The sequence below is a fragment of the Bos indicus genome, chromosome 28 (assembly GCF_029378745.1).
Source record: "Bos indicus isolate NIAB-ARS_2022 breed Sahiwal x Tharparkar chromosome 28, NIAB-ARS_B.indTharparkar_mat_pri_1.0, whole genome shotgun sequence".
Classification (NCBI taxonomy): Eukaryota; Metazoa; Chordata; class Mammalia; order Artiodactyla; family Bovidae; genus Bos; species Bos indicus.
In genome coordinates, this window is record NC_091787.1 from 32,848,226 (window position 1) to 32,871,372 (window position 23,147).

At 42.0% G+C, this 23,147-nt stretch overlaps 1 protein-coding gene across 15 annotated transcripts in view; it reads right to left on the reverse strand.

The window, feature by feature from the left end:
• The window catches only part of KCNMA1 (potassium calcium-activated channel subfamily M alpha 1), a 774,726-nt gene that overhangs the window by 158,343 nt on the left and 593,236 nt on the right, over positions 1 to 23,147 (reverse strand). For all 15 annotated transcript variants that reach the window (XM_070782104.1, XM_070782103.1, XM_070782107.1 and 12 more), the window contains exon 16: positions 9,088 to 9,156. In XM_070782104.1, the coding sequence (XP_070638205.1) occupies positions 9,088 to 9,156 (69 nt within the window). The remainder of the gene's footprint in view (positions 1 to 9,087; positions 9,157 to 23,147) is intronic.

Consider the following 23,147-nt stretch of genomic DNA (forward strand, 5'->3'; position numbering starts at 1 on the left):
AGAAGCAATCAGAATATCTGCATAACACTGATACGGACCTGGAAGTGGATTCCATGTGCAGCCTGGGTAGAAAGAATTGCATCTACCCTGACAATGAGAAAAAAAAATGCCAGCAGTTGGAAATACTTAATGATTCCAGTCTGCTGTTTACAAAAATGTATGGGAGTGTTTGAATAATGTATGTGTCTAGTATATCCTCATTGGGGCCAACTTGTAATTAGAAAAAACAAATGCAAATTATCCCTAAAAAAACTTCCCCCGTGAGGGAAGTATAAACCTCAATATACACTGTCCTACTTCAAAGTGGTATAAATAGATTAGCTGACCAAACTGTGTTTGGACTGACAGAAGAGATAAATGTATCCTAATCTAATAAATGGGTGAAACAAACAAACTTAACTGTCTTCAGACCAAAAGCAGAATACAGACTAGTTTGCACAGAGACTGAGATGAGGCTTTGAGCTTAAGGGACACAGAATTGAGGCATTGTAAACGCAGCACTGGATACCACAGAGTTATTTTTTTGATCTGAAAAGTTGGTGTTTAGTAATATATGTCTGGAATCAGGTTAAAGGAACTCCTCCACTGTCTAAGACAATCAAAACGGAGGATGGCATTTAAGACGTCATCTTTTACTGCTGGTAAAACCATTCCAGAAGAGCGCCGTGGCTAGCACAGTAATGCATCTGTAGCAAGACAGGAAGGACCCAGGTGAACTTTTGTTCTCTTTGGAGAACTCAGAGCAGGTCATTATTGCAAAATGTTTGCAGTCACAGAAGCATCGATTATTACCAATAACAAGACCTGACAGGAGGAAATCAATCCTGTGAGATCACTGTGATTAACACTGAATGATAGCAAGCATCTGAAGATTTGAGGGTTCTGCCCTAGAACCACAGGCAACAGTGAGATTCCTCACAAGCCAGGAAGCAGCAGGTCACACTAAAGTGCAGTTTGCGAGGGGCAGGAGCTCCATACAGGCACCTCCTGAACACACCCGTCAACCCCTCTTCACCTTGGGTTAGCAGCCCTCTGACTTTTCACCATTATAGAGGAAGACAGTCAGAGCTTATCACAGTTTCAATGGGTCCCTGTTTCAAAGTCAAGCAAATGGGATGTTTTAGAAAAGCAGAAGGCTGGATTTTGCACTTTCTTATCCTCATGACTGTGCTGTATGGCAGTTCTTCTGTGCCCTAGTTCTACAATAAGAAATTGGGTCCAAATTCCAACCCCACCATTCAGTTACTGTCTGACTTTGGGCAAGTTACTAATCCTCCCTAGAACTCAACTTCCTCACATACAAGATGAAGATAAGCATAGTCTGCTTTACTTTTTTTTAAAGGATTAAGGGAGATGATGCATAAAAAGCTAATGTATATTAGCTTTTTTTATTTATTATTGCAGAAAAAGCCAAAAATGTATTTCATTTTTAATGAAATCATTACTTTAGCTGGCCCTGTAGAATGGAACATAGAACTTCATACCAAAATACCTTGGCCATAATTATATAAAGTTATTACAGGGAGAAGAACTGTACACTCCAGAATAATATACAGGAATATACATGAAAATTCTGAGTCCTTCTGGAGTTTAAAGGAACTAATTTCTTGAAGTTGAATAAGCCTACATTTTGATGTGTATTCATATAAGGATGTAAAAGCTTCTGAGTGAAAAAGAAATCCTATCGTAGTTTTAACAATGCAATTCAAAAGGGGAAATTTGACACTCATCAATGTCTGGGTGACATATAGGAGCAAAACAAGCCTCACACAAAACCCTGTTTCTTTTTTTTTTTCATCATATGCTTCATTAATTGTACTCCAATGATCAAGCCCATTGTGTCACAGTTCCTATCAATGGAAAGTTTCTTTTCATTTCCTTTGTTCTTTAGCAACAGTGAATAAGAATCGGCGTACAGTGAGGATTTGGGACTGTCATTCTGGAGACAGCAGGTTGAGATAATTTATTACAGCCTCCAAGCTTGCTTTAGTCATGTCAGTGCGGCGGAGAGGAAAGCTTTTGGGCACTGATGGAAGGTACATTAGTGTTCAAATCTCAGTTTCGATGCCTGTGTTGGTTAAGGGAACAGGTGTGTGTGTTGGACAGCCGAGCTCAGGTCCTGGCCTTGGGCATGGACCTGCTGATAAACCTCACTCTCCTCATCTGTAAAATGGGGGAATAATTGCTAGCTTACAGTGTCACAAAGCGCATTAAAGTACACACCATACATACTATGTCCTGAGTGAGGGGTCACAAAGCAGGTCCTTAACACTTGGTCACTATTATTAGTAAGCAAGGTAATGACAGCACCTAAACAAGAGGTAGACAATCTCTCAGAGCCTCACTGCTCTCCGTTTGATCTTTGGTGCTAATAAACTACCTGCTGCTGCTGCTGCTAAGTCGCTTCAGTCGTGTCCGACTCTGTGCAACCCCTGAGACGGCAGCCCATCAGGCTCCCCTGTCCCTGGGATTCTCCAGGCAAGAACACTGGAGTGGGTTGCCATTTCCTTCTCCAATGCATGAAAGTGAAAAGTGAAAGTGAAGTCACTCAGTCATGTCTGACTCTTCGTGACCCCATGGACTGCAGCCCACCAGGCTCCTCCGTCCGTGGGATTTTCTAGACAAGAGTACTGGAGTTGGGTGCCATCGCCTTCTCCAATAAGCTACCTAGGAGGCATCTTACTGGTACTGGAAGACCTCTGTACTGACTGAGATATCCAAAGCGTTTTTATCCCCATGCCGTATCTGGAGATGGGCTCATCTGGACCGGCTTTTGGCTGCACAGTGGAGTATCTCCCTGTTCTTTAAACCTCATGGCTGATTGTGTAAGGCACTGTAAGCACCTCCTAGGGCATCGCTGACTGTGTGATTCTAGGATGCCCTCTTGTTCTCGTTTGGACAGGAGGGGAGGCTTCACATCATCTCTGTGTGAGATTCAAGGCTGCATCATTTGCAGTACCCTGCTCAGGCTAAGGCAGCCTTTCTAGGTGGGAATCAAAAGACTGAGCTCAGCTCTCGAGAATAATGAAGGAAAGAAATCTAGATACACAAAGAAGTTTGTTGTGCTGGATTCCACTCATAGATTTAAGGGTTTGGTAAAGAAGCACGTGCCCCTGATTTCAGGGGACCATTGCATATAATACTTCCTGTGTAAGGGTACAAAGTCTCAAAGTCTCTTGAAGGAAGTCTATTACTCTTTTTGATATTTTAGACAGTGAGTCTTCTATCCACATTCCAAATCTAGAAAGTTTAAATCCATTAAATCCTCCTCTCTTTGAAACTATAAAAAGATAAGGATCCTAGACAGAAGTAACTTTTTTTCCTGCCAAATGCTTGCTACCTTTAGAATATGCTATTGACCTTCTAATGGGAATATGTAAATCTTTCCAAAGATCTTTGATCTCAAAAGATGTTAAGTTTGTTTGGCTTTTATGGCTGCCAAAAGTCTCCCTCCCTGTGCCTCACTTGAAAACAGGCTTTTGCTCCAATTTTGTCTAATTCACTAGCTTATCAGAGATAAACTTCAAGATGTGTCATGTGAAGAATCAAGAAAATCTCTAAGAAAAAAAAGCCTAAATATCAATTAGCAGAATTCCAATAGGGACATCTTCTTGGCAGGGGTGGATTTTTTCTTAATTCAAGGAACTATAAATGATCCTCTTTTTTTCTATGACCTTGTTAATTTGAACTGAAAACATTCAGTAACAGCTGGAGGCAAAGGGCTGGTGTGATCCCTTCCCCAAGGGTTCTTACTCTCCCCCTCTTTTTCCTAGTTTTGTATCTAGACTTATTTTTTGGTTCCTTATACACCCTATGGAGCAAATATTTATTTTCTGTAGGGAAACCATCATTAAATAAAAGACTGAAAACCATAATCCTATTTTATTTACTTCTATAAGCAAGTTTCTCATGCTGCTGCTGCCGCTGCTAAGTCGCTTCAGTCGTGTCCGACTCTGTGCAACCCTATAGACGGCAGCCCACCAGGCTCCCCCGTCCCTGGGATTCTCCAGGCAAGAACACTGGAGTGGGTTGCCATTTCCTTCTCCAATGCATGAAAGTGAAAAATGAAAGTGAAATCGCTCAGTTGTGTCTGACTCTTAGCGACCCCATGGACTGTAGCCTACCAAGCTCCTCCGTCCATGGGATTCTCCAGGCAAGAGTACGGGAGTGAGGTGCCATTATCTTCTCCGAAGTTTCTCATAGTAATCAGCTTAAAGCCCTGCCTGCAATAGGCACATTTCAACTCTCTTGAATGAGTGAAAACCATAAGCAGTGGCCTCAGTTACAGAAGTGTCTCTTTCCTTCTCTAATAAAGAGAAACGTAGTTGTAGATGTTCTTCCAAAGACCAAGCTGCAATTCTCACCAGTTGGGCCTATCAAAGGAGTGACCACACTCCTGGGGATTTGGGGCTTGACAGCAAAATGATTTGTTCCCTTTCTCCACCACTTACGCATAACAACTGGGAAACATCTAGTTATCCCTTCTTCAATCATCATAAACTTTACTTGGTCGCTATTTTTGGAGACAACCAAGGATTAGTCATTCAACTGAAACACATTTTTTTAAAGTGAACTTTTTATCCATTATGGATAAATATGACAGGTGTGTATTTCTCTCCTCCCTCCCCTCAGTTTTGATAGGTGTAGCGTACCATTCCCTGAGCAATTACAAAAATATCACTCACATGAGAAAACAGTTTGTACTTGATAACATGGCAATTATATCTGTGTCTAGCAAGCTAATGGGACTTCATGAACTAGAGCAAAAAGATAAGGACATCGAGCACTTTATTTCACACTGTGCCCAGATGAATCATGCCACTGGGGGGTGGTCTTTCTGACCACACAAGGTCACAGAGGTTGCTATTGGGTGGGACTTTGACCAGTGGTCGCCCTGCAGTTTATGGGCTATGTTCAGGAACAGCCTAAAGAAACCCCAAATCACAAATCTTATTGACTTTCTGGAACTTTTCATTTCTTCTTGGGTTTAAAATATATTCTGCTAGAGTCCCACACAACTAGACACACGCACTTTTCCTATAAAATATATGTAAGGGCACGGTGACTATTCCATGCTTCAATATGTTTGAGCCCAATTCACTTACACAGAGACAGCATAATAAAGATTGCTCCCAGTTGGTCACACTCAAATGACCACCTCTGTGGTCTGCCAGTGACAGGGGCAAGGACTTGTTTTGCCTGAATCCATCTCAGTAATTTTAGAAATGTCATTTTAAAATCTATTTTGCACATAAGGAAAACAGTAGCCATATGCGATGGGAGAGAGAGTTCGTTTGGGAAGGACCATGATGCATATTTGGTTCTGGGAGCAAACCGTGTCACTTTCTGATACACTTCAGAACAAGTCATGCCTATATCACGACATGCCTCACCACAAGATAAAAGGGGTCAAAGGCCAAAAGCCAACAGCAGAGGTGCCCCACTGTGGACCTTTGAAGATGCAAAGTGTTGCAGTAACTTCTTGCAGTTGGATCATATCAATAATACCAAACTGACAGGAAGCCACCTCTACTCAAGAACATCACAGAAGAATCTGATTTTGGAAAGAGTTTCAGATAGATAGATACACACACACACACACACACACAATTACAGACAAAAACACATGGCAGTGATTACAACCACAGAACAAAACAACTCTAGAGAAGACGAACAAAGAGGCATCTCAATAGTATGTTTTCAACAATACTGTCTTTGAGAAAACAACACTGCAAATATTAACCCAAAAAGTTGGGGGGAAAAAACATCTATTGATGAGGATTTGGTCGTGCTTCATGCAACATAAAACAGCAGCAAAACAGGGTGAGGTCACATGGTGAAAACTGAGATACTTCATATTAAGAAATATGCCCAAACACATTGGGAAGAAAGAGAAACATGAGTTCATCTCAATAAACAGTACTCATTCAGCAAATCAAATGTGATGACTTGGCAATTGAGTAGCAGCATTCTAAGTCTGTACTGAGTACTGGCCCAGGGAGAAAGTACAGTCAAATGTTATCATCAAAATTAGCATACGGAAAGAGAGTTAAGTGTAAGGGCTTGGTCTCTGTTTTGTGGATAAAAGGACACAAACTTGTCTCTACAAGCTGGAAACGGGACACAGGGCAGAGGAGGTCACTGGGAATGTGGATGTGGTATGCAGACAAACGGCACCAAAGCACATCAGGACAGGACAGAAACAGACACCGAGGGCTGGAGAGACGCATTCTCCTTTGTCAGCTCTACTAGCGTTTGCTCCCATCGCTGGTGCCATGACTGAAAACAGGGTTGGGCCTTTGTTTTGTGTAGCTTTCCTGCAAAGAAGTTAGTGCATGATCCGAAAGAATCAACAAATCAAACAAGAAAGGCAATATGCTACTTTCAGTGTTTATGGACTCTGGTTGGAGAGAGGTTTGTATATAAAAACACATATATACACACACATATATATATATGTATATACGGGGCTAGACAAGGGAATGAGATTATATATATGTATACACATATATATAATCTCTATCTTCCTGAATTCTTGGCAAAGGGTTAGTCCTGTGGTTAGACGTGAAGACGGAGGGTGGAAGTTGGGAGGAAAGTTAACGAAGAGAGCATACCGCTTTCGGCTTCTGCAAAACGACAAGAAAAGAATTGAAAATCAAACAATTGGATAATTAGTTGATTGACACCAGAAGGAAAGAAGGAATAAAACCTTTGTTTCAAGTTATTTGAAGGATGCATGTGAAAACAAGGTTTTCTGGCAAAGCATGGGAACAGTATCATGGGGGTGAAACGGCAACAAAGGAGGCAGTTCACACAGGTCAGAGGCACGGGGCAGGGTGGAAAAAGAGGGGGGGCGGTCCTCTGAATGTTAACACCCAGTCACTTAGGAAATGGGAGAGGAAGGCAAATGGGACATTTTTAAATGAAGAACAAAATCAAAATGAGTATCTCAGGAAGGGTCAGAAGCTCAGTTCTTTTTAACACGGACATTGTGTTTGAGTCCTGTGTTTTCTCGGAGGCATGATCCACATTGCCTCCAACACACCTTTTTCCACAAGAACCAATGTGCTTCCACACTGAGACCAAGCCATGTTTGAGGATTAAAGCTGGCAGCTATAGACAGAAAGCTAAACCCAAGTCTTATTGGTTCTTTTCTCCCTCTTCTGAAAAAGGAAATTCTAAAAGCTCTCTGTATGTACAAATATGGCTTTGTTGAAAATATCTCTGATTTGTGAATTAATTGGAGCATCTATCAAATAAATGATTGTGCCTTCAGGGAGAGCACTGAGTTATTTTTCTTAGAACAGTGACTGCGGATTCACACTGAAACCATTAACAGTCTTTCTCTCTCCCTCCTTTGTGACCAAAAAGTGGCAGGTGGGAGACGGCTGGTTAAGGTACAGGGTGCAGGCTCCTGTCATGGAACTATTCCAGAATGGCTGAGAAACACTCTTCAGCATCACCCACATGATGACATTTTTTCCCTTAGAGATGCACAGAAGTGACAGAGAGCACTAAATTATACAAAGATTTACTAACTTGGCAACATGAGAATATCATTTGCAGAAACCCAGGATACACATTTTCCCCTACACAGGTACAAGGATATATTGGCAACAACATGGAGAAGCAACAATCCCAGAAACATCCACTTTATCTGTTGAACTGCAAATAGCCAAGAGCTCTCGGGTGTTTTGCAAATAATATTCTTCACTTTGCCAGCACAGAGAAGAAAAACGTATATCTACATAAATAGTTGTCAACTGCTAAGACCATGGTCTACCATGTGGTCACCAAATCTACCATTTTGTCTTCCTTTTGGTTGATTTGGATATTCAAAATTATTTAATATGTGATCAGATTGACTTTGTGAGCAATCTGATCTGGTGGTTAAGGTAACAGAGAACATTGGATTGACTGGCTCACAATCCAGTGTTTGATTTTGTTTGTTTGTTTGCTTTGTTTGGGTCATAGAGACACGGACTACATATTTGAAAAGAAAGTGAAAGTGAAGTTGCTCAGTCATGTCTGACTCTTTGCGACCCCATGGACTATAGCCTACCGGGCTCCTCTGTCCATGGAATTTTTTAGGCAAGAATACTGGAGTGGGTTGCCAAAGTCTGGCTTTATTGAGTCATTCACTCAGAAAATGGAAACTCCTTAAATGATGATAGCAGGAACCTTCTAGTCTTGCCCTGCAGTCAGTTAATAAGGCATTTATTGGAGGATATTTCTACCATTCCCATGGACACCTACAGGTAAACTTTTTAACATGGATGTCAGTTCAAGGGCCATAAGCCTGAGCACTTCTCAGTAAGCTCTCCTTCTTCTAAAGCTATTGATAAGAATTGAGGAGCAAAACGTCATCTCTCTTTTATCTGTAATGCATCCAGTACTCCAACAAAAATTCCTTGTTAATGGCAATGCTTCCTCCTTCCAGCACAAACTCATATATTGACTGGAGTGTTATCTATTTTGACCAGACCTGGTCCCTCATCAGTCTGATTTGCACATAATTAAGTACAAAATAAATAAATAAAGAGGGCTCCTGCCTCCAAGCCCTGTTCTCTGGGCTAATTTACATGAAGCTGATATTCTGCCACCTGGATGTCAGTTGCACCGGGAGAAACACGTATGGTGCACAATAGGCTGCTTGTAATTTGGCTCCAAGAGAGCTGTGATCTCCCATCACGGCTCTGCCCCATGCCTGCTTTGAAGGAGGCCAGAGTCCACCTGCTTTTTGCTCACAGCAGTAAACATGGGTTTAAGGACAGGGTCTGTCCCTTGTTTTGTATTTAGAGGGTGAAAAGTGTAAGTTGGTGTGATCAGGTGGAGATCTGGATGCCTCATTCCTTTCCCCTGGAGAAACAGTCTCTCCAGTGGGGTTTGGGATGCCAGGTGTGTCTGCGATAGAAGTGGCAGGATCTAGTTAAATATACCTTGAAATGTGACTTCAAGTCAGAGAAGTATTGCATTAGGGTTCCAAACAAATAAATAACGCGTTACGAAAGAAGTGAACCGAATGTTCCCAGCCTGCATGCTCACCATCATAAACGTCAGGTGGGCACTGGGTCACGGCGAACTTACCGGCTCTCTCGATTGGCGGACTTGTACTCAATGGCTATCATGAGAAGCTTGAGCTTCACAAAACACAGCCTGCAATGAGACAGAAAGTGCTTCCCAGTCAGTGGTTCCAAATGACCAAAGGCACACAACAAACACTGTTACGACCTTTCTATCTCCTGATGCGGTCATTAACCAAGGGACCCCTATTCAACAGTCTGTGTGCCAGAGGGAGGGGGCTAGGAGCCACGCCTCCCCATCCTCCCCATTAAACTTGATTTCTCACAAGTGATAAGGTGCTGAATGTTCAAAGTGCAAATTGCACTCAGGTCTGGATGTCTAGACACACACCCCAAGCAGGGATTTCTGCCTGGGGATTTATGCTGGGCCAGATTCATTAGTTACTCGGTTGGGTAGTAAAATGTTAACTGCAGGGGGAGGGAGGTATTTGGAGCAGCTGGACCTGTTATTTGGATTCCATTTCGGTTTTTGTACAAATGGCTCATATTGTTGTTCCGAGCAGACCCCTGTGCGCTTGGAATGATGGTAATAACCCTTAGCACGTGATGACGGCACCGTGACTCCTGGCTCCATCCAAGCTCTCTCACTGCATCTGCCGGGTGTTCCTACCTGCAGCCCAGACTGCATGGAGGCTGGCTGGCTCCTGCCTCCAGGTCTTCACTCACATGGTTCCTACCGCAGAAAGCCTCCTCTGCTCCCAACCTAATCTCCAGGCCCAAGTCAAATTGGACCTTCCAATGTAGGCCTTCCCAGACTACCATCACTCTCTGATTTTCTATCTCAGAACACCTCCAGCACCTTGTGTGCAACCACATCATTCAGCCCTTAGTTGATTTTATACCGGCTGTGGTTGCCTCCTACGGTTTCATGTGTCTGAACTTTATCTCCTCAACCAGTGCAACTTCTTCAAGAGTTACAGACTTGTTTGGAATTCCTCACAGTACTGTACATTGAACCTGATACAGAAAACTCAAAAAATGAATGAGTTCTGCTTACACATGTTTGGTTCTAAGAGAACAAAAAAAAAAGTTCAGTAAAATACTTATGCATAAAGATGCTCATGGAAGTACTACGAATACACAGTAAAAAAAACTGAAAGTAACCTGAATGTCCAATAAAAAGGCAAAGATAAAATAACATGCAGTATGGTATTAGCATTCAAAATGACTTTTAGAAGAATATTTCAAGGTAGATCGACAGATATTATTTTGTAGGTACAAAGATGTGAATAACCTGATACAGTGAAAACATATATTTATAAACTCATAGAAATAAGAGCTCACATAAACTAACAAAGAATTATATACATTCTGTATCAAAAGTTTCCTAAATGGGCATTATCACTCATGCTTTAAGGACTTTTAGACAGGAAAACATTGGTTGACTGATTGAGAAATGAGTTGATGGTTATTCGGCTTCAGTGTTGTGAGGGGGAGGAGGTGCTGGGTCACAGGTCAGGCTCTTGGTGTTCTCATTTCATCCCCATAATATCCCTAAGAGGGAGATATGACCCCAGTTATTCAGACTTCCATTGGTGTTTCTGGGCTTCCCTAGTAGCTCAGATGGTAAAGAATCTGCCAGCAATGTGGGAGACCTGGGTTCGATCCCTAGGTTGGAAAGATCCCGTGGAGGAGGGCATGGCAACCCATTCCAGTATTCTTGCCTGGAGAATCCCCATGGACAGAGGAATCTGGTGGGCCACAGTCCCTGGGGTCTCAAAGAGTCAGACATGACTGAGCGACTAAGCACACATTGATGGTTCTGTTTTACAAGTGATGAGACTAAGGCTCAGAAAGCCCGTGCAACTTGCCCTAAGTCCCCAGCTCATACCTGGCAGGATATACAACATCTTTGTCCCCAGTGAAGCCTATTTTATGTCAGGGTAGATAGGCAATATACCAGTGAATAGCAGATATACCCGGGTAGATAGCAAATACACCAGTGAATACATAATACCTTTCCAGATAAGGACAAACACTGCAGAAAATAAAACACCTAAGAGGTTAAAGAGTAACGAGGGAGGTGTGTTATCTGTGATGGTCCAGGGGGAAAAATTAATACAAGAGCACAGAGCACTGGAGCATGATGATCAGGGGCAGGCAATGAGGGCATCTGGGCAAAGAGCTTTCTAGGCAGGGGAGACAGCAAGTGCAAAAGCCCAGAGGTGGAAAGGGAGGCACAGTGTTTAAGGACCAGCATGCCAGCCAGTGAGGCTGCAGCTGAGCGAAAAGGGCAACGGTGACCAAGCAAAGTGACAGCAGAGTGACAGTCACCAGGTCAGGGAGAAAGGTGGGAGCCAGAGCGTGAAGACTTTGCCGGCCACAGCAAGGAATCTGCAGCTTATTCCGAGTGGACTGGGAGGCTCGGGGTTGGTTCTAAAGAGAAAAGTGACATCATCAGATGCGCTGAACCTGGGGACGTGCTGCTTGCAGGTAACGTGCTGGTGAAGGCCTCAGGCTCTCTGGTGGGAACAAGGACAGCTGCTCATCCCTGCCTGGGACGTCATGGTCCCCCACACTGCTTTCAACAGTCAGATTTCAGAGGACCACTTGCATCCAGGCGCTTCTGGACTCTCCCGGTAATTTGCAGGTTTTCTGATTCCTGCCAGCAAATGCTAATGACCTGGGCTTTGTGCTGATTATGCAGGCTGCTGAAACACCAACCCACATATCCAACTACGGCTGGAAAAGTGCTCTTCTTAAGTTATGTTTGATAGAGCATCACACTAACACACACCGTTTATAGGGCTGTTACCTCTGGAGCTTAAATTGTTTAAAATATCAGATGGCTTGTGCAATATTTGTTGAAATAAATTACCAGATTAAGTAACCACTTTTTAATGTAAATAGCAACCAAGAGCCAAACTTGAGGAGAAGGCTGATCTTAACTCAGTACAGATCATGAAGAGGCTGATTTGCTGAAATCTTTCGAGCAATAGCCACTCCCATTAAGGATTCTGATGGTTCTTGGCATCAAGGACCTTAATTGCTTTAATGACCTGATTGTATTGGTGAGAAGGGAAGAAATAGTTCATAGTTCGGGTGAATCATGTCTGCCTAGCTACTACAATACCATTTTCCAACTCTATATAAAAAGAAAGCCGCTTTATAACTCAGAAAAGTCATTAAAATCTACATGGCTTTGTGCATATTCCTCACCTAGCCCAGGGCGGACCAGCAGACCTGAGTCTTCTTATGTAACTTTCAAATCCATATCTAAAATGATTCTATGCGGGCTTAGAGAGGCCTCTTTCAAGAACTCTTTGACTTAAAACAAGCCTTTGTTCGCTGGCCAAGGGGATTAAGAAGACAGGGACTAAGTGATACAAACAAAGTGATCACAGGGAGATCCTGGGTTCTGTGTGTTTGGTTCCAGGCCACCTCAACAAAGCAATATCACAATAGAGCAAGTCACATGAAATCTTGTGTTTCCCAGTGTATGAGAAAGTTATGTTTACACTATACCACATCTATTAAGTGCACAATAATAGCATCATGTCTAAAACATAATGAACATACTGTAATTAAAAAAAAAATCCATTGCCAAAAAAACAAAACAATCACAAGAGTGACATCAAAGATCACTAATCACAGGTCACTATAACAAATATAATAATAATGAAAGTGTCTGAAATATTGTGAGGATTAGAAACGTGACACAGAGACATGAAGTGAGCAAATACTACTGGAAAAATGGCTTGAATAGGCTTGGCTTGAATAGGCTTGCCACAGACCTTCAATTTGTTAAAAAAAAAAAAAAATGCAGGGTCTGCAAAGTGCAATAAAGACAAGCATAATAAAAAGAGGTGTGTGTGTAAATGCAAACAGTGTCACAACCATAGGTTTTGCAGACTCAGGCACTTCAAGATTGACCGGCCCTGCCCTTCTCACACGGAGGACAAGCTGAGGTTCAAAGAAGGAAAAGCAACGTGTTCAAGGTCAAGTGGTGTTTAAGAAGAAAAGCCAAATGCAAAAATCAGCAACTTGTTCAAGATTAAACAACTTTCATGGAGAAATGTCAGAAGTGGAAACCAAGTCTCAGTGCAGCGTGCAACACAGCCGCTTCTTACAAAAGCAAAGGGAGTGAAGTGGTTGCCAGAAGCACACAATGCAGACATACTCTGTTTGGTCAGTACAGGGTTTAAAAAACAATAACAACAGCAAACAAAACACTAGAATTAGATACCAACAAGTGACTTCATAGAAAAGCTAGCTTTCAGTTTTCCTTGAAAACCAGATCTGGCCATATTAGAGCTGCATTCAGGACATGTGCTCTCCAATGTGCCACAGTCCCCTTCACTCCCTAAGGTCCCAGACCTCCTCTTTCTAATTGTCTGTTGCTGTCTGTCCCCAGTAGGCATTGTTGTAGTTGTTCAGTCGCTCAGTCGTGTCTGACTCTGTGGCCCCATGAACTGCAGCATGCCAGGCTCCTCTGTCCTCTACTATCTCCCAGAATTTTCTCAAATTCATATTTATTGAGTCAGTGATGCTATCTAACCACCTTATCATCTGCTGCCCTCTTTTTTGCCTTCAATCTTTCCCAACATCAGGGTCTTTTCCAATAAGTTGGCTCTCTGCATCAGGTGGCCAAAGAGTTGGAGGTTCAGCTTCAGTAATAGTCCTTCCAATGAATACTTAGGGTTCATTTCCCTTAGGATTGACTGATTTGATCTCTTTGCAGTCCAAGGGACTCTCAAGAGTCTTCTTTAGCACACAATTTGAAAGTATCAATACTTTGGCATTCAGTCTTCATGATGATCCCAACTCTCATATTTGTACATGACTACTGGAAAAACCATAGCTTTGACTATATGGACCTTTGTCACAAAGTAATGTCTCTGCTTTTTAATATGCTGTCTAGGTTTGTCATAGCTTTCCTTCTAAGGAGCAAGTGTCTTTTAATTTCAAGGCTGCAGTCACTGTCCGCAGTGATTTTGGAGTTCAAGAAAATAAAATATCACTGCTTCCACTTTTCTCCCTTCTATTTGCCATGAAGTGATGGAAGTGGACGCCACGATCTTAGTTTTTTGAATGTTGAGTTTTAAGCCAACTTTTTAACTCTCTTTTTTCACCCTCATCAAGAGGATCTTTAATGCCTCTTCACTTTCTGCCATTAGAATGGTATCATCTGCATATATAAGATTGTGATATTTTTCCTGGAAATTTTGATTCCAGCTTAGGATTCATCCATCCTGGCATTTTGCATGATGTACTCTGCATAGATATTAAATAAGCAGAGTGACAATATAGAGCCTTGTCATACTCCTTTCCCAATTTTGGACCAGTCCGTTGTTCCATGTTCAGTTCTAACTGTTGCTTCTTGACTTGCATACAGGTTTCTCAGGAGACAGGTAAGATGGTCTGATACTCCCATCTCTAAGGATTTTCCACAGTTTGTTGTGATCCACACAGCTACATGCTTAAATGTAGTCAATGAAGCAAAAGTTGATGTTTTTCTGGAACTCCCTTGCTTTCTCCATGATCCAACAAATGTCGGCAATTTGATCTCTGGTTCCACAAATCTTGAGCAATTTACAATTTACACTGGAAACAGAACTACATCTTTCCCTGTTTAAAATTACAGTTTTTTGTTAGTTCCTGCCGTAGAAAACTGGAGAAAGTCAGGTACAGCCTCTCTTGGCGTCCAGGAGGAAGGGCAAATGAAGGTAAGTAAACAGAGTGGGTGGGCTGTGGTCACACGTGTTTACTTGTCTCTCTGTCCTCAGACGGAGATTCTTCAGTGCACGACATATGCTTTGTCTCTCTGGCATTTTTCAAAGTGCAAAGAGTAAGCTTTCAGGAAATGCTGATTAAATACATGTATGAAACAATAGGAACCAAAATCTCATGAGCTGCTGGCATGATCCACAACAGATAAAGTGGTGCACTAGGAGAGTCTAGTTTAGGCAGAAAAGGATTAGGAGTCTAGAATCGTGAAACAAGATACTTTTTAACCTGTGAGTTAGAAGCAGACAGGAAAAGAAAGGTGTAGAAGGAACTAACAATAGTGATATGCTCTGGGAATCTAATGTTTGCCTTCAATCTGCTGTGACTTGAGGTAAGTACAGTTCTAAGGTATAGACTGATTTCTCCTTGGAACCACCCCCCCCCCCACCCCCGCCCAGATCCTGTTACAAAAGACGTGCCTTTGGACTACTTAGAATTGATGTCCTAAAATTAAATATTTACTTGCATCATTTGACACCATTTTTTTGTAAAGCAAAATAGGTTTTGCTCATCTAATCTTCAGAGTCATTCTTATGGCTTGAGCATATACAGACCTGGGGTGGGAAGAGAAAGGAGGCTTAACAAGAAGGAAGCCAGGAAGCTTCCGCAATGAGATATACAAGATGAAATCATCCATAAGGTAGCAAGAATTTAATTCTTGTTTTCTAAAATAAAATGTCCCAATATGTTCAAGGCAGGAAGTTGCCACTGGATGCAAAAATAATTACAGGGGAATCGAAATGAATTCTTTTTTCAAGGAAAAAAAAAAGCACTACTTGTCACAGAAAGGTCTTAAACCAGCAATCTGCAATAAAACTGTTGTAATAACAAGTTAGATTGCTTTCTTGATAATTATTAAGTAGAGGTCTACCAAATTTGACAACATTATACAAAGCCTTTTTTTTTTTTTTAACTGCCAACATCATCTGTTAACTACAGTAGTTTCAACCCAGATGTTCCTGAACAAAGGCTCTTAAGAATTAGAGTCCAACTGTTTCCACCTACCCAGAGGGAAATAAATTGTTCTTGCTATTAAATCAGCCCCCTTGACTAGAAAGACTGCTTGCTTGTATGAATTAAGCACAGAAACTTGTTGTAGAATTGATACTTTCTAATGTGTTCAGGGAGGGTATGCAAAGATGTTGTTTGGGGCTACTGAAGATGATTCACCCAGGAGTGAAGGGGCAAGGACAGAAGAGGCAGCTTTCACTGTGCCCTCCAAACCTAGCTCCACCCTGAAGCGCCAGCCCCTCTTCAGTTGTCCAGAGGCACCCTGGGAATGTCAGACTGACACATGTAATCAGAGTGGATGAGGATGTGAACACTGAGCACTGTGAAACCAGATCTTTAGGATCTAGGGGCTAAAACGAAGAAAAAAAAAGAGAGATGCACATTTAGGAGCTCTGATTTAAAATGATAAGCTCTCAAAATGAAAACATCTAGTTAAAGAAGCTTTGAACCAGTGGGATTTGTGAGACTCAGTACCAGGAAAATGGAAGTATTTGAAAATGCTCATGAAAAATGTTGTTCAGATTTCCCAGTAGCTTTGAAAAAGATGGAGTGGGGAGGCTTTAGAATACCCACCTTCAAACATACCCAAACTCACAATATTTCCACTGCACACCTAAGACACTTGAATGTAAATATAATTATATTCTTTCATACGGGCAATTAACATCTGCCTAAAAATCAGTAAGCGCATTTTCAGAAAGCATCAGTAAGTACATTTTTAAAGAAAGCTTTGCTAGTATTATTCATCAGAAATATAAAACATAAACTGCGTATTTCTTATGTGCATCCAGCATCAAGTCAAGTCCAGGCATTTTCTGTTGGACTGCCTCCCTAACCTGTCCTGTAGAGAATTCTAGACTTGTCATTGCCTCTGTAGCTTTTAAGAGTCTTAATAGATTTTATGGTCACTGGTTTATTCACATGTTGAAGGATTACTAGTCACTTTCTGAGTCCCTATAGTAGAAATAATCATCAATGTTGTATTCCTGTCATTATGTGTGCTCAGTCCTAATTATAATACCCTCAGATAATTGAATGAATAGGGCTGGTTCTTCAAGGAAAAATATTTTTTAAAGATGAAACTTGAGCCTTTCCATAAATTCTCACAAAATGTTCATTTCTGCAGCTGGCTAAATAAATCTATCACATAATAATACAGCCTGCTGCCTTCTTTCTGTTCCATATTCAAATTCTGATGTCTTCCTCTAGAAATCATCTCTAATGATTTCACAGAACTCAAGTTAAACTAACTGTAGTTTTCATTGGGCAAGAGACCCAGCTTCCTCTAAAAAAAAAAGTGTTAATAGCTCAGTAATCTCTGACTCTTTGCAACCCCGCCAGTCTCCTCTGACCATGGAATTCTCCAGACAGGAATACTGGGGAGGGTAGTCATTCCCTTCTCCAGGGGATCTTCCCAATCCAGGGATCGAACCCATGTTTCCCACATTGCAGGCATATCCTTTACCGTCTGAAAATCAGGGAAGTTCCAGCTTTCTCTTTGTTGTTGTTGAGTCACTCAGTCGTGTCCAACTCTGAGACCCCATGGACTGCAGGCTGCCCTGCCTTTCACCAACTCTTGGAGCTTGCTCAAACTCATGTCCATTGAGTCGGTGATGCTATCCAACCATTTCATCCTCTGTCATTCCCTTCTCCTCCTGCCTTCAATCTTTCCCAGCATCAGAGTTTTTTCCAATGAGTCGGCTCTTAGCTTCAAGTGGCCAAAACATTAGAGCATCAGATTCAGTATCAGTCCCTCCAACGAATATTCAGGATTGATTTCCTTTAGGATTGACTGGTTGGATCTACTTGCAGTCCAAGGGACTCTCAAGAGTCTTCTCCAACACCACAGTTCAAAAGCACCAATTCTTCAGTGCTCAGCTTTCTTTATGGTCCAACTCTCACATCCATACATGACTACTGGAAAAACCATAACTTTGACTACATGGACCTTTGTCAGTAAAGTAATGTCTCTGCTTTTTAATATGCTGTCTAGGTTGGTCATAACTTGCCTTCCAAGGAGCAAGCAGCTTTTAATTTCATGGCTGCAGTCACCATCTGCAGTGATTTTTGGAGCCCAAGAAAATAAAGTCTGTCACTGTTTCTATTTTTTCTCCATCTATTTGCCATGAAGTGATGGGACCAAATGCCATGATCTTTGTTTTTTGAATGCTGAATTTTAAGCCAACTTTTTCACTCTCCTTTTTCACCTTCATCAAGAGCCTCTTTAGTTCCTTTTCGCTTTCTGCCATAAGGGGGATGTTATTTGCATATCTGAGGTTATTGATATTTCTCCAGGCAATCTTGACTCCAGCTTGTGCTTCATCCAGCCCAACATTTCACATGATGTACTCTGCGTATAAGTTAAATAAGCAGGGTAACAATATGCAGCCTTGACATACTCATTTCCCAAATTGGAATCAGCCCATTGTTTCATGTCTGATTCTATCTGTTGTTTCTTGACCTGCATACAGATTTCTCAGGAGGCAGGTAAGGTGGTCTGGTATTCCCATCTCTTTAAGAATTTTCCACACACAGGTTTTTGTGATCCACATAGTCAAAGGCTTTACTGTAGTCAATGAAGCAGAAGTAGATGTTTTTCTGGAATTCTCTTGCTTTTCCTATGATCCAACAGATGTTGGAAATTTGATCTCTGGTTCCTCTCCCTTTTCTAAATCCAGCTTGAACATCTGGAATTCCTCAGTTCACATACTATTGAAGCCTGGCTTGGAGAATTTTGAGCATTACTTTGCTAGCATGTGAAATGAGTGCAATTGTGTGATAGTCTGAACATTCTTTGGCATTGCCCTTCTTTGGGATTGGAACGAAAACTGACCTTTTCCAGTCCTGTGGCCACTGCTGAGTTTTCCAAGTTTACTGGCATATTGAGTGCAGCACTTTAACAGCATCATCTTTTAGGATTTGAAACAGCTCAGCCGGAATTTTATCATCTCCACTAGCTTTGCACTTGACTTTGCACTCCAAGATGTCTGCCTCTAGGTCAGTAATTACACCATCGTGGTTACCTGGGTAACTAGGATTTTTTTTTTTTTTTTTTTGTATAGTTCTTCTGTGTATTCTCACCACCTCTTCTCAAAATCTTCTGCTTCTGTTAGATCCATATCATTTCTGTTCTTTTTTGTGCCCATCTTTGAATGAAACGTTCCCTTGGTATCTCTATTTTCTTGAAGAGATTTCTATTCTTTCCCATTCTATTGTTTTCCTCTATTTCTTTGCATTGTTCACTTAGGAAAGCTTTCTGATCTCTCCTTGCAGTTCCTTGGAACTCTGCATTCAGATGGGCATATCCTTCCTAGCTTTCTCTAGGTAGTCTTAAATTTAAGTTTCCTCAAGTGGCTTCACTGGAAAGATCTGTCCATGCCAAACAGCCCAGGATGAGAGCATGGCTTTTTCAGTGTGAGGGGCCCTGAATGCCTGTGGATGAGGGAATGGAGGACTACACCCTGGAGCCCTCACACTGTTTGAAACTAGCATAGAAGCCTCCAGGCTGGTACCCAGGCTACAGTGCAAAACTCCAGGTAACATCTGATTAGAGATCCTCAAGTCACCCAGGCATGAAATACTCCACATCAAATATGACTTTTAACTGTTCCACCAGCTGCAGGGGGACACAGAGAGACACGCAGTATTTTAAACACATCTTTTGTCCTAACCCTTCTGAGCTGTAAAACCTGATACAATTAAGCATCAATTAAGCGTTTATATTTTGCTAGTGAGGAGTGTTATATTTCACAAGGGATGACCGACTGGCTAATCTCCCCACCTAAAGGGGAGATCTATTTGTTCTTGTTGGAAAATCTCAGAGATCTAAGTGTTTGAGAGAGTTTTGTGTGGCTCTCAGTCTCCTGGTTCATTATCACTTAGAATTCCCTCTTCTCTCTCTTTATTTCTTCTCTGAACCCAACCTCCATACAAGGCACACCTCAAGTGTCATCTCTTTCAAGAAGCCTCTTCTGTATCTCCAGCCTACAGGGAACTCCCTGTCTTTGCAGCTCTCAGTCTCTGATCCCTGGTTGCGTGCACTCATCAAACACTCATCAGTGGGCGTACTCATCTCCCTCTGAGGATGGCTATTGTTTTCTTTGGCCAGACTGCGAACTTTCAGAAGGCAGTCGCTGTAGGGAAACAGAATCCTTTCCCTGGCATTTGAAAGTATTGGTATTAATCTTTTAAAGAGCATGCATGCATGCTAAATCTCTTCAGTCATGCCGGACTCTTTGCAACCTATGCCCCCCAGGCTCCTCTGTCCATGGGATTCTCCAGGCAAGAATACTGGCGTGGGTTGCCATTCCCTCCTCCAGGGGATATTACCAACCCAGGGATCGAACCTGCTTCTCTTATGTCTCCTGCATTGGTAGGCAGGCCCACTAGTGCCACCTGGGATGCCCTTTAATGAGCATATATTTAATCAAATCTAATTGTAGGTTCTTCTAGAGACAGCATCATGCCTACACACTGGGACAAATATCCCAAGATAATTAAATATCTAGCTGATTAACTGGCTGGTGACTGATGGTAGAATTTTCTAAACAGTTGAGTAAACAAAACTTGGAAATGCCAGGATATATTTCTTTCTTTCTTTGTGCTTACAGTCTATTCAGTGGGGCAAAATAGAAGGATGGTGGCAAGAAGGCAGCAGAAGAGGGGAAAAGGACATCAGCTGGTACTGAGAAAAGTTCTATCATTTTGATTTCAGAGATGGTCAGGCATCTGACCATCTAAGGTCAGGCAGTTGGTAATTATCAAGAGCAGGATAGGCAGAAATCAAACATCTTGTCCAAGTCACATATTCAGCAAGTCGTTGATCTGGGGGTGTGACCCTTGCAACTCCACAGCTCATACTTCATGATATCACACAGCACCCTACTATTCAAACTACTCAAAAACAGGACCCCTTGGTGCAAACATAGCCTCATACCCTAGCCCCTGGATTCCTGTAGGCTTGGCTGGCACTGGCCATCTGCACTCTCCATAGTCCCTTGCTGAAGAAGATGAGGAATACGAGGGGAAATGGAGCAGCTTGTTTACTGGTGTTTAGAGAGCAGTGGATGGCACCCTCTCCTTCAGATCCCAAAACTCCTCTGCCTTGATCTTATTGCCACAAAGACCCAGGGGAAAGCCAACCATGCAAAAACTAAGAGGAGATGTTCAGGAGTTGCTGGTCCTTAAAAGGAACATGTTAAGGGTATTCTAGGAATGGCCACCATGATGCCCTCAAGGTCAAGAGGTATCTAGCCAGTTGTATCTTGAATTGTCTTTCTCTGCATTTGGTGCTTATGTGAAACTGCTTTATGATCCCCAGTGGACAGAGAGCATTAAAGGGCTCAGAACCCCCATGCCTTTTTCCTATTCTAATTTGGATTAGGTGCAGAGAGTGGGGAGAGCAGTCGCAGGTTGCCTGGCATGGTAGTGGGTAGACTCACTCCTAATGTCCATAGAGATTCAGAATACCCTTTCATGAAAAAGGAGAGATGGTGAGGAAGCTGCCACAAAGACACAAATCTTAACTTTAGCTTATAAGATGTGACCCACCTACAATTCTATGATTTGGCTAAAATCAGAGAAAAGCATCCCAATGAAAAGCCCAGAGTGGGGTGGTTTAGTCTCTAAGTTGTGTCTGACTCTTGTGTCCCAATGAACTATAGCCTTCCAGGCTCCTCTATCCATGGGATTTCCCAGGCAAGAATACTGGAGTGGGTAGCCATTCCCTGCTCCAGGAGATCTTCCCAACTGAAGGGACTGAAGTGGAAATAAGAGGTTACTCCAGCCTGTGTGGAGGAATGGGGTCTGTAGGGGTTTTGAGTCATCAGACTCCAGATCAGAATCACCTGACTTACTTGCAAAACAAATGCAGATTTGGGAGGCTTATCCCAGATATAAAAATCTGGAGATGGAGTCTAGAAATCTCTGTTTAATAAGCTCCCCAGGAGAGTCTTAATTAGCTAGCCTTCAGCTAGCAGCTCCTCCAAGCTGTTCTCAATTGTATAAGGCCCCAGCACAGGAGGCCTGGCTCTGTAATTTGTCTGCTCGGTGTCTTTGGAAGGGAACACCAACATCTGAGTCTCAGTGTCCTCCTTTATAAACCAGGGATGGTGATAGTCACAGAAAGGTCACAGGATTGTGGTAAAGATTCATTGAGAAAAAGTAAATGATATTTATATTTAGAAAAGATATTGTATTTTGTCTAAATTATTGTTTTTGGAACAAAGCTGTGACTTCTGGTGATGCACACGTGGAGGCCAATGGCTCATGCAAGTCTCACCTGAGCCGGAGAAAGCATCACTCTGCTTGAAATGCTTAAAAGAGTTAACCTCGGGGGCCTCCTGCCCTTGCTCTCTTCTTCCCGCATTCTGTTCTCTTGGGGAATGACCTCAAATTTCACCTATTAATCCTGCCTCTTTATCTTTTCACTGCATGACTCTCCCAGCTTCTGAGAAAACTCCAAGCTTTCCAGTGTGGTGATCCTACCCTGCAAGGGGGCACTCTGCCAGCCCAGGGGAAGAGCAAATTTATTTCTTTTCCTGCCTCAAGACGTTATTGGCTGCATATTGTTTTAATGCTGTGCATAATTACAGAAACGGCTCTGAAAATCTGTATATTTTATCTGTGTTTTATTATACCCGGAATATTCCCCAATTCTTTTTCTTTTACACGAACCAGCTGAAAATATATTTTGGCGTCCTTTATGTCATCTTGAAATTGAATAGCCAATTCTTACTGTAATGAAAATACTTATGCGCCAGCCCAGTGATATACAGCCCCACACTCTAATTACAGCTGTGCTTTAATTAACCTGAATTGAAGAGTCTTATCATTAAACTGCTGGTAACTTTGAGTTATGGCTTTTCTTTAATTTAAAGTAGAAAACACAGATAATTAAGCCTCCAGATAATCAAATGCTTGAGGAGAGCTTCAATGTTTTGGGATGTTCCTAAATCTCATTAAATGTCCTTTCTTTATTGATTATTTCTACCTCTGCTGTATCATTGTATTAAAGGAATAATAGCAGTAAGTTGAGCAGATTCTCACTCTCAAGTTTTTCATCATTTGTGTGTGTGTGTGTGTGTTCTAGAAGCTGTACCAAACAAATACTAAATTCTCTGACAACAAGGTATGTCTGAAGGATTTTCTCCTTCTCAGAACATGTTGTCAACATGAAAATCAATCAAGGGGAATATTTACAGACTGGTGTCCAGTTCTTGAGCTGGCTCCAGTGGGCAGAGAAGTTTCACACACCCCCTATGTCAGAGTGGGCTAGCTCACCCACGGAGGAGGCCAGGCCCCAATGTAAATGCGAATTTGGCCACT